General features: G+C 39.8%; 1 protein-coding gene across 5 annotated transcripts in view; it reads right to left on the reverse strand.

Moving 5' to 3' along the window:
• LOC108134646 (transcription-associated protein 1) overlaps positions 1 to 12,367 on the reverse strand; it is a 325,375-nt gene that overhangs the window by 180,670 nt on the left and 132,338 nt on the right. For 3 of the 5 annotated variants that reach the window (XM_041710011.1, XM_041710010.1, XM_041710012.1), the window contains exon 9: positions 945 to 2,531. The exons of 1 other annotated variant lie outside the window; for it this stretch is intronic. In XM_041710011.1, coding sequence (XP_041565945.1) covers positions 945 to 2,531 — 1,587 coding nt within the window. Of the gene's footprint in view, positions 1 to 944; positions 2,532 to 12,367 lie in introns of those variants that run through there. One more of the 5 variants, XM_041710014.1, reaches the window with a different exon arrangement.

The raw sequence follows: 12,367 nt of genomic DNA on the forward strand, positions 1-12,367 counted from the left end.
AAACCATCAAAGGCTTTAATAGTTTCCAAAATCTTCCCGTTCATACATACGGATAGGCGGACAGAGAGACAGACGGTCAAACACACGGACATGACTAGTTCGACTCGGCTATTGATCCTAATAAAGAATATATATACTTTATAGGGTCGGAAACGCTCCCATTTACCTTGAATAGGACGAAAAAGTACGTTTTGGAAGGGCGAAATTTAACATCTTGACTTGACTGTCCCAAGGTAGCTTTAGGATCCGACCTACGCCGTTTTCAAACTTGATCTGGACAATGTTATATTAACTTGTATAGTCTCATCAAGAATAGATGCATTTTATAAAGTTGCATAGCCAACATGGAAGCTAAGAGCGGGCAGCACCCTCGCTAACAGTTCTAAATCAGCAAGCACTACGGCTCTATCTAATGAGAATAGGATAGTCTAGTAGGCGGCAGAGGATTAAATAACTGAATAACTTTTTAAATAAAAATTTTTTAAAATAATCGAAACACACAAACAATCCTATAACTATGGTTTAACAGAGTAACATGACAGACTTTTGCGCTTTGTCAGAGTGGGCGTGACCGTTTTGAATTAAACCAAGGCTGCGTAAGAATTACTAGAATTCCAAATCTCTAGCTTTTGTAGTTTTCGAGATCTCGACATTGATACAGACGGCCAGACGGACAGACAAACGGACTTGGTATGATCGACTCGGCTAGTGATCCTAATAAAGAATATATACTTTATAGAGTCCGGAACGACTCTTCCTACCTGTAACATACTTTTCAACGAATACAATAAATTTTTTTACTCTGCGAATAACGGGTATAAATATTCTACATGCTTCGATTTTTATGCGTACATGTCTAACACCAATGAAGCTACATCGACGTAGAGACATACAGACGGACGGGCGGGCAAACGGACATTTAATATAATAATGTCAATACTTACTTTATAATGACGAATTATAAGTTGTAATATATGAAACAGCTGCTGCATTGCATGGCCTTCTTCAACGATAATTTTTTTTGTCCAGTGTGTCAACATAGTGTTTCCGTCTTCCATTCGCAACGGCATAGCTGGTGTTAGTACATCGAGAGCTTGTTTAACTATAGATCTAGCCTCTAATGCATGTCCTTTAAGCAACGAATGAAATACTTGCAAAACTATTTTTTTATGAATTGCCAATCTAGCTATTATATGCGCAAGCAATAAATGACCATGATATCGTGCAGTTGGGTCCACCGAATTCTTACTAAGTAAACAGGGCCAAGCAAAGGTCATGAGACGCCGAAGCTTATTACCCTGCCGCTTATTATTAGCATCTCCATCATGTATGTGCTGAGATGCGCGTTCTACCAATAAACAGGCAAACTGTAACAGAGCAATTCTAACTGCATCTTCATATTGTTTATCCGGGTCAAAAACTTTATTAATAAAGACGGAAACAATATTTTTTTCATCTTCTTGATATGGCGTCGGCGGAGCGCCAATTAGTTTGTTTCCTTCGCCTTTATCAAAACTTACAGTAAAACAAGGAATAATAACAGCTGAAATAATTTTCGCTTTCAGCTCTTCTGAAATTGTGTTGTTATTAAAATTTTCAACAAAATAAAAAAATGCGTTTCGTTTCCAGTTAACGGTAAAGCTTTGAGCAACTGTGTTTTGCAAGAAATCTCGTAAGAAGTAAACATCAGGTATAAAGCGAAAGCATAATGCTTTTAATAATTGAAAGAGCAGTTCAATATCATTTGTGTTGTTTGAAAAATAAAGCAAGAGTATTCTTCCAATTAAATGCCATAAATCACAAACTACGTTTTCAGCGCATGTGGAATATAAATTACTCTGCCAGCAATTTTTGAGGGCGTCTACAATGTCTCGTCGCGTCGGAATCCATTGATCATCTATTTCCATTAACGTAAAAATTATTAAAACGGCTTGGTGATGAACTTCATATTTATGTGTTTGTAGTAAGTCGGAATTGAAGTTTAAGTAAATTAATAATTTGTTATATTTACTGTTTTTTATAGCTAAACGAAATGTTGATCCCATTTTGTGCTTTAAAACATATATAAAAAAACGATTCCATTGAGAGTCCATCATAACAGATTCTTTTAAAAATAAATCCACTGTTTCTGCTGGAAAACGTTGAAGAAACTTTAGAAGCGGTTCTCGATATGGGCTTGATGCCTCAATCATCAGATTTTTTTCTGTTTTTAAGACGAGTTGGCATAACTTTTCAATATATTTTTCTGATGCTGAGATATGGGAAAACATTTCGACTAGTGTGACAATTTTAAGTTCGTACTCTCCGCCCTTTGATGATGCAAAAAAGTTGATATTTTGATTTGTGCACTTATAGTCTCCCACAAATATTTCAATAATTTTTGAACAGTGTTGCAATATTTGTTCACTTAACTTCTCATTAAACATTTCCGGAAATAATTGCGTAAAATAAGATAAGCGTTTTATTGCTGGTATAGACAAATTTCTGTGATCGCCCAATTTTAAGAGCAGTGGACGCATTGCAGATTGTACCTGAAAAAATCAACAAAAAATGTAATACGATAAAAATGTATAATATGATATAAAACAGGAAAGGAAGCAAACTTCGAAAAGCCAAAGTTTGTACACCCTTGCAGCTAATGCAAAAATATAATATTCTTTAAAGTATATGAATTTTGATTTTTTTAACATTCCAATTGTGTCCATTGTAATCGTCATTTCAACTTTAAACATAATTCCGAAAAAATAAACCATGACTTTATCTCGAATAACTAAAAAAAATTAAGATACAGCGAAATAATAATTATTTTTTGTTTTTTTTTTTCCGGTTGTTCTTCTGGGAGTTATCGTCCGATTGGGCTCGTTCCGACTCATATATTACCTGCAATACAAAAAAAACTTTTGGGAAAGTTTCATCCAGATAGCTTTAAAACTGAGATACTAGTTGACGGACAAATGGACGGACAGACGGACGGACGAACAGACGGACGGACAGATGGACGGACGGACAGACGGAGGGACGGGCGGACGGACGGACCGACAAACGGACGGACGGACAGACGGAGGGACGAACGGACTGACGGGCGGACAGGTGGACGGACAGATGGACGGAAAGATGGACCGACGGACGGACGAACAGATGGTCATGGCTATATCGTCTTTCCTACTGATGTTGATCAAGAATATATATACTTTATAGGGTCGGAAACGCCGCATTTTACTTGTCTACGACCAACGGGTATAATAATAATTCTTCGAAAACGACATTTTATAAAGTCGGAAATGTCTCCTTCACTGCGTTACAATCACACTCTACTGCATAAGCATAGAAATAATACAGAAACCCTAATTTTGTGAATTAATATTTTTTTTATTTACGTACAAATAATATATATATGATTTTTACATTGTCATGTCTTCTTCACTGAGTTGGAAACTTCTGACTGAAATTATAATACCCTCTGTAAGGGTATAAACATTTAAATAGATAGAAATGCGTATAAAGAAAGGAGTCAATAAAATCCAACAGTATATTTGTATTTTTTAGTTATTCATAAAGTTGGTTACAATAAATAAATAGGTGCAATTTTTTTCGATGACTAGTTCCCAACTAGATGCCAACATCATAATGTCCCTCTTGTAGAAGATTGCTTCCCTACTAACTCGGAAACCCAATTTTCACAAGACACTTTTGTGTGTAACTTCTGACTACAATGCTCGTTCGCAATGGACTGAAACACGTGGTAATCACTTCGTGCGAGGTACGGACTGTACAGGTGCTGCCTTCAAGCGGTCCGGGCCGCTTTAAAGCGCTTCGACCACGACCGTTTGCACTTTACGTTGTCGTAAGCGTATTATAAATTCTTAATAATAAATATTTTTAAAGTCCCTATATTTTATCTTATCACTATTGCAATCAAGAGACATTCCATACGTTAAGAAAATAAGATCGTATTAGAAAAGGTAGGTGCTTAGATCTGGTCATAATGTCGGTTCTCTATTGTGAACAGCATATATGCCAAGTATTAACATGGACTTGGTGGGCTGGTCATCACAAAGAAGGTTGCCATTAAAGTCCCCCGCTAAAATTACATCAGAGTAGGCTGATATTAGCTTAAGAAGTTATGAGCAATCAGTATTTTTGTAAGGCCAGTATATAAATTATGTTTTGTCCTCTGCGTTGTGTCCAGCGAAGACTCCCGTGTCCGCCGGTATGGCTAGTAGGATGACTTAAGTTTCCTCTTCCTTGATGTGTCCAGCGACGGCTTTTATATCCGCTGCAGTTGCCAGTAGGAAGATTATGGTGGAAAGTAACTGTACCTTCTATTGCTGGCCTTGGGCTCAGTCAATAAATAAAAGATATAACAATTAACGGCAAGTGCCGGAGTAGTGATATTTATTAAGCGACTTATTGGTTGAGCGCTGCATTCAAAACTGATTACAAATATTCTGCTAAAGCTAAACCTAAACTCGCATCACGCTACAATGTCATGGTCGGCAAGCCGACTCAGCATAAGCGTAAACAATAACAAGAAACTCTTGCGACATAACAAAAGTCTCCGGTTGCTGCCGCTGACCATTGCAGCTATAGCACGCTGATACAAAGTGTTTAGCTCCGCAATTGCGAGAGTTTATTAAACTTATGAATTATCTTATATCTTACAAGGTGTTTAGCTCCGCAGTTGCGAGAGTTTATTAAACTTATGAGTTATCTTATAACTACTCCCCCCTCAAGTCCGTTACCGTCCTCGGTCACGTTAAACCTGCTGATAGCTTCTTGTGCTTCTCGGGAGTCTCGCCTTCTCCTTAACACTTGGAAAAGGAAAAGTGAACCAGTGAGGATAACGCTGAATCCTATTCCAACTACGAACCAATATTTGGGTGGCCATGACGATGTTATCTCATCTTTGAATCTTTGTATGGTCATTAGGTTTTGAATATTCAACCTATGAAGGAGTGGCATGCTCAAAACCGGGTCGTGGCCTACAACGTTCAGTAGTGGAGACCCCGCGATGCCTGGCGCCTTGTTTAGGACCTCACGTATGTTAACATATTTGGTCCCGTTGACGGTTGCCTGATGCTCAAACGTGATGAGATGCGTGCCGTTTGTTGAAATCTCTGGTCCGCCGTCTGTGCTAGCCTTTGCTGCACTTTCGTTGATAATTATTACGCCATCGTCCACCTGGGTGATCGGTTCTAAATGGCTGGGCTGCGTATGGCACATAGCTGTGTCTCCGGCGTGAAGTGCCCGCGCACAGGTGTCGTGTGTCGCCCTTTTGCAAAAGGTGGAATAGGTCGTTGCAGTGCACTCGGTTACTGCTAGGATATCTCCATCGCATTCGGCTACTATGTCATCGTGAAGCTTTAATATTGTGTGATGGTGTGACACGGGGAAGACGGTGATTTTTTTGCAGATGGACTTAACTCTAGGGTATGCTATTAGGATATGGATGATATTTTCGGACTGGAGGACCTTAATAGTCGATGCTTCCACCAGACTAACTATTGGTGTGTCTATTGTCTGTTCTACCAAAAACCTCAAATCATTGTTGTCGAAAATAGTTGGATTCACTATGTTTGATTTGGCCAAAGTAACTGTTAACATTAAATTTTGAATTTCTGTTATTAGCATTCTGTTTCTGGCCAGAAGGGCCTCGTATAAGTGAGGAGTGTCAACTAAATTCTGTTGTTTGCTTTTAATAATTTGATTGATGGTATCAGTTAGGTTGTTAATTTGTTTCTGGGTTTCAGAGTTTATTAGAATTTGTCTGTTATTTGAGTCGACTAGTTGGGATTCTGTTACTTTTATTCGTTCGAGGTCTGAGGCGTCAGGGGTGCCTGCGATCACTTTGAGAGCTGTCCCCAGAAAATCTAGGCTTCTAGCTATCCTATGGTGTATTTTTAAAACGGACAGAAGACTCTTAATGTGGTCTGTATCGACCTCTAACAGCTTTCTCATATGTGATTGTGGGAAATGTTCGGACAATTTTTCGGTGCTCTCTGTAATTGCTACAAAATCGGACAAGTTGCTTGTGTGTTTTAAGTAATCCCTCTGCTCCCATACTAACGCGTCCCCGTCTATTATGGGAATGTAGTTAGAGTGCGAGTAATCGGTAATCCGAGCGTTCACTGATATTATCATGAGCAGGATTGTGCTAATCATCCTGTAAGACAAGGAAAACAAAATGAGAAAAAATATTGTGCAACTTACTCTATTACTAATCTAATCTTTGTGCGTGACAATGTTGTCCTTATGGACCACCCGCCCCTTTACAAGAACAGACGTTCCTAGGTCTGCTTGTATCTTTTCTTCTGAGCATAAGGGGGACAACTTGTTTCCAAGCCTTTTGTTGTTTTTTATGTATATTTTCTCACCTACCTCGAATACCCTATTCTGTCTGTTAGGATTACATCTTTCGATATTGTCTTCCTGGGCTTTCGTTATTTTTTCTTTAACGATTCGCCTGATATCGTCAGATTCCGAATGTAAGACCTCTATAGGTTTTCTACCGGTGATTGAGTGGAGTGTTCTATTATATTCCACCGTTGCCCTCATTATTAATTCAGTTGTGTCGTCGGCTTTTTTGTCTAATTTCAGACATCTCGCGATTTCGGTTAAGGTGCTGTGAAAACGCTCCACTTGACCATTTGAACTGCTGTGGAGTGGGGGTGCATTTACGACATCTATATTGTAGTTGTTTTTTAGAAGCGATGTTATTGTTTCAGACTTGAAAGCTGGCTCGTTGTCGCAATAAATGGTTCTAATGTTTGGGAATAAGTTTATCAGCTGTAATATAGGGGCTTTTACGTCGACTATTGTTCGGGATATTATTGGCTGAACTACGGCGAATTTTGAGAACTTGTCGATGCAAGTTAGAAACTGTTTTTTATCTGTGTTAAATACGTCGATATGGAGCATTTCCCGGAGTGGGATGGAATTGGTGTTATTCCAAGTTCTTGCTTTTTGGGGTGCCTATCGTACTTTGCTTGAATGCATACCTTGCAATTAGCGACGATTTCATTGGCTAGCTTGTTCATTTTGGGAAAATAGTAATCGCGAAGGACTTGCTTAGTATTTTCTTGAGCAGCTCTGTGCGCACGATTGTGTTCAGCTGTGATAATCTCTCTTTGTTCGTTTTTGTCAGAGATGTCGGCTACTAAATTCTTACAATGCCAAAATTTTGCTGTGGGGAAATTTAACACGACTTTGTGTTGAAAACTGGCCAGTGTCGGTAAGTCGCAGTGAATTGCATTTACGACATTTGGGTTAATTACCTCCTTAAGCGTCTCAAAAAGGTTACTTTTATCAGTGAAATTTATTAAGTGGCGAGTTTTGCTGCCGAAAAGTATAAAGTTGCGCTTTAATGGGAAACGTGCTTCTTCTAGGACTATTTGGTTCCTGAAACAATTTAAAGGTTTGTCCGTCGTTTCAATTGTGTAGGTCAGGGAAATTTCGCTGTGAATGGTGGCTGCATCTGAGTGGGGCTCATCTTGCAATGCGTTTACGTTTTGTCGTGATAGGGCATCAGCCACGAAATTTTCTTTACCTGGCTTATAGAACATTTTTGCATCATGTTCGTCAATGTAAGCCTTCCATCTTTTAATCTTTGCGTTTGTATTTTTTTCAGATACCGCAAAGGTTAAAGGCTGGTGGTCGGTAAATATTTTTATCTCCTTGGTGCCGTACAAGAAGTTTTGTAGCTTGCCAAGTGCCCACACAATTGCCAGTAACTCACGTTCGTTTGTGGCGTAATTCAACTCGCACTGTTTTAAAGTTCGCGAGATCATTGTAATGGGTCGACCCCCTTGGGACAAAACAGCTCCTATGCCATTTGCGGAGGCATCGGTAGTAAGGTCGAACGGCTGCTTAAAATCGGGATACATGAGGATGACATCTTCTGATGCTAAAATCTTCCTTAATCGTTCAAATGCATCGCGTTGTGAATCGCTAAATTCGATTGCCACCTTACGGGACCTGTGTTTACTAACCGTTCCGTTTTCCCCTTTCAGGATGTCTGTCAAGGGCCTAGCGATTGCGGCAAAATCCTTTACGAATCTTCTGTAGTAGCTTGCTAACCCTAGAAATGATCTGAGACTGTACAAATTTTTCGGTTCGGGGTATTCCTGTATGGTTTTTACCTTCTCGGGGTCAGTTTTTGCTCCACCTTTGGTAACTATAAAACCTAGGAATTCGACGCTTTCCCTAAAGAATTTGGTTTTTTCCTGGGACACCCTCATGTTCGCATCGCTTAAGCACTTTAGTACTGTCTCGATGTGCCGAACATGGTCAGCTTCGTTCTCAGAGAAAATTATTACGTCATCAACATAGACGTAACAAATTTTCCCAATTTGTTCTCTAAGAACGTCATCTATGGTTCTCTGAAAAATGCTTCCGGCATTTTTAAGGCCGAAGGGTAGGCGACAGAACTCATATTTCCCGCCGTTTACTGAAAACGAGGTTTTCTCTCGGTCTTGTTCCGCTAGGAAAATCTGGTGGTACCCTGATTTTAGATCAAGGGTAGTGAAAAATTTTGCCTTCCCTAGGTTCGCTAGAATCATGGGAATACAAGGCATTGGGTAGCGATCTGGAATAGTTTTTTCGTTCAATTTCCTAAAATCAATTACCAAACGTTTGTTCTTGTTGCCGTTGGCGTCGGTTCCCTTTTTGTCAACTACCCAAGTTGGGCTGTTGTATGGGGACCTTGATGGTCTAATTATGCCATCCTTTAACAACTGTTTTATTTCGTTGTTTACAAAATCTGCCACACCCATAGGGTGTGGGTACAACCTTGAATACACCGGTTCGTTGTCTTCCGTACGAATAGTGGCGACGACAGAAGTGTTAAAGGGTAGTGCCTCGTTAGAGGTCGAAAATACCTTTAGTTTTCCTAATATCATCTTTTTAAATTCCTTTTTGATGGAATTTGGCACCACTATGTCATTTACATCTGTGAAGTTCACGCTGTCACAGTTGTAGTACTGAAGCTTTTCCGATTTATTCTGGTATTCTAGAGTGCTATTGTTTAAGTTCAATGTCACTCCTGCCTCTGTTAAGAGGTCGAAGCCTATGATGGCATCAAACGTACTAAGCGTGTCTAGTAAGAAAAATGGTGAAATTTTTTGAAAAATTGACATTAAACATTTGTTTTTGATTTCACTGGAGCCGTGTATTGAGCTCACAGTGAAAGGCCTGTCGACTGGAATTACGTTTTTTAGCTCCTTTACGGGCTTTACGTAATTCTTCGCCGCCCCAGTGTCTATTAGGATTTTTAATTTTCTCCCAGCCAGCTGCCGTTCAATGACGGGTAGCCGGGACCTCCCACTAAAAAATTTAATGAATCGTTGTCATATGTTGAGTCGCTGTCGTCATTTATGTTCTCGACTGCGCTTTCGGCTGCATCTTTATAGTCCTCATCTAGGTCGGCCTGGGCACCTTGGACTACATTGTTGACTCGCTGCCGTCTCTGACCTGTAACTCGCTCTGACGAATTTTGCCGCTTCCTAGCTGGTGGACCATTGTTTGTTTGCTGTCTCTCAAAATTGGTGAGCTGCCTGAATCTCGAGGACGAATCTATCTCCATTGGTTCAGGAGCCTGGCCCTGGTCTCTTTTTCTCTGTTCAAAATAAGTGTTGTTATTTTGCCGCTTGGTAAAATGGGGGTTTTTGTCGAAGCTACGGTCGTCCCTATTGTTTTTTTCCTGTTTGGGGTGACCGCGGGACCTGATGGCCCCCATTGCATGGGATTTCTCTTCTAGAGCCTTGGCATACGAACTCGAGAACATGCTTCTTTCGATGCTAGACTCTGCCTCTTTCGCTAGGGCTAGCGCAGACGGCAGGTCTTTTGGCTGAGCTGGGAAAACAATTGCCTTTAATGATTTTTTTAGGCCCGAAATAAATGCGTGCAGCGCATCTGCCCTGATTTCTTTGTTCATTAGGTCAGCGCCTTCTTGGTCGTGTGACATAATGATTTTATTAGTTACCAGCGTTAATTTCTTTTCGACTTCGTCATAATAGTCCATTAGACTTGAGTCGCCTTGCCTAACCATCTCAAGCGCTTGCCGCAGAGTGCGCAATGATGTGCGATCTGCGTATGTGCAATCTAGTCTTGCTATAATTGCATCGAAATTCAGCACTGTGTTGTGTGAGACTAGCAGTGCCCGTGCGGGCCCTTTGAGTTTGTTTCTAATAATAGTGACGGCTTGATAATGTGAATTGCTGCCGTTATACGGCCTGAAAAGCTCATATGCGTCATTGGCAGACTGTCGCCATGCCACGTACTCGTCTTGGGTTCCATTAAAATCTGGTATTGATTTTATAATGTCCAAGGGAACGTCGCATCTGATTTCTGGGTTTACAGAAATCCTTTCATATACGTTGATCTGAGGGGTGTCGACACGCAAATTGCTAAGCTGATTCTCGACCGCTTGAATGCGCGCTTGAAAATTTATTTCCTGACGTGCTAACGCTGCGTTAACGGCAGCTGTTACTAAAGCTTGAACCTGTTGTGCGTCCATGTCTGTTTCTAAAGGGCACTGTTGGCTATCACTGTCGTGGTCGGAAATATTAAAACCTTGGTTAGAATTCCAACTGTCTTCACTGTCGTACTCTGTTTTAACCTCTCTATAGTCCTTTGACCAACTCATCAATCAATCATTAAAAACCTTCTCACTTATTTGTTTGGTATTCCGATTATTTTTAAATCGGTTATGCAAATTATGTTTGTATTATTTCGGCACAGTTTTTATAGGTCAAATCAAACACTTTAATTTTTTATTTAAATTTTTGGATTTGATGTTTTTTTTATAGAACTTACATGTTACATTCCATGTGTGCGTGAGTTCTTAATTAAGTTGGGCGCCAATTATGTTTTGTCCTCTGCGTTGTGTCCAGCGAAGACTCCCGTGTCCGCCGGTATGGCTAGTAGGATGACTTAAGTTTCCTCTTCCTTGATGTGTCCAGCGACGGCTTTTATATCCGCTGCAGTTGCCAGTAGGAAGATTATGGTGGAAAGTAACTGTACCTTCTATTGCTGGCCTTGGGCTCAGTCAATAAATAAAAGATATAACAATTAACGGCAAGTGCCGGAGTAGTGATATTTATTAAGCGACTTATTGGTTGAGCGCTGCATTCAAAACTGATTACAAATATTCTGCTAAAGCTAAACCTAAACTCGCATCACGCTACAATGTCATGGTCGGCAAGCCGACTCAGCATAAGCGTAAACAATAACAAGAAACTCTTGCGACATAACAAAAGTCTCCGGTTGCTGCCGCTGACCATTGCAGCTATAGCACGCTGATACAAAGTGTTTAGCTCCGCAATTGCGAGAGTTTATTAAACTTATGAATTATCTTATATCTTACAAGGTGTTTAGCTCCGCAGTTGCGAGAGTTTATTAAACTTATGAGTTATCTTATAACTTATACAGCCGACAGTGTTATTTTTCCGGGCTTATAGTTCAATAATTCAAGAAAAATATATTCGATTTGTCTTTCATGACAATGCTTGCACACTTGAAGTCACACATATCCGAAGTAAACCAGGTTTTGAACACACAAATGATGTCAACTTTTGATTTCACAAAGATTTGTCCAGCCAAAAGAAAAATTATAATTAAGTTATTTCTTGAGTGTAAAAGCTACAGTTAATAGAGCTCACTCCTCCATACAGATGGTTGTCCTTAACTTCACTTACACCGGTTTGATCATTTCCAATCCACGTGTTGGTCGTCCTCCGGCTTTAACAAAGACGGAAGAGAAAAAATGTATTCAACTGGTTCAAGAAAATTTTCGTACGTGCCCACGAGCCTATGTTGGAAGTCGAAGAGCGGTTCTCCAAATCCGTATCAGAAGATACCATCCGGAGGGTTATAAAAAAGGAAGGGGACAAAAGCCATGTAGGCCAAAAAAAGGCTTTTATATCGGAAGTAAATCTAAAGAAACGGATAGAGTATGCTAATGAGCACATTTTCAAGCCTCCAGAGTTTTGGAACAGCCTAATGTTCTCTGATGAGAGTAAGTTCGGCGTTTTTGAAAATAAAAGGCAGAATAAATTTATCCCACTGTGAAACACAGAGATGGTGGGGTAATGGTTTGAAATATTGAAATTAATTAATGGTTTTAACAACGTTAAAAGCACTTTTTGACCGATTTTGCCCGTTGTCTACGCGCGGAAAAATGGTTAGGAAGAGCATCCAATTTTTATTGGGTGAGAAAAAATTGGATGTTATATCTATTTAAAATGAAAGATCAAATAACGGTGATGGTTCTTTTAGCAATTTAAAAATTATACCTCCGATTGGTTTTTATATCCTTTGAATTGGATAAGACTGCCAAATTTGTTGGAAATGATAACTTATACTGGAATTC

This window comes from Drosophila elegans, unplaced genomic scaffold (genome assembly GCF_018152505.1).
Source record: "Drosophila elegans isolate 14027-0461.03 unplaced genomic scaffold, ASM1815250v1 contig_684, whole genome shotgun sequence".
Classification (NCBI taxonomy): domain Eukaryota; kingdom Metazoa; phylum Arthropoda; class Insecta; order Diptera; family Drosophilidae; genus Drosophila; species Drosophila elegans.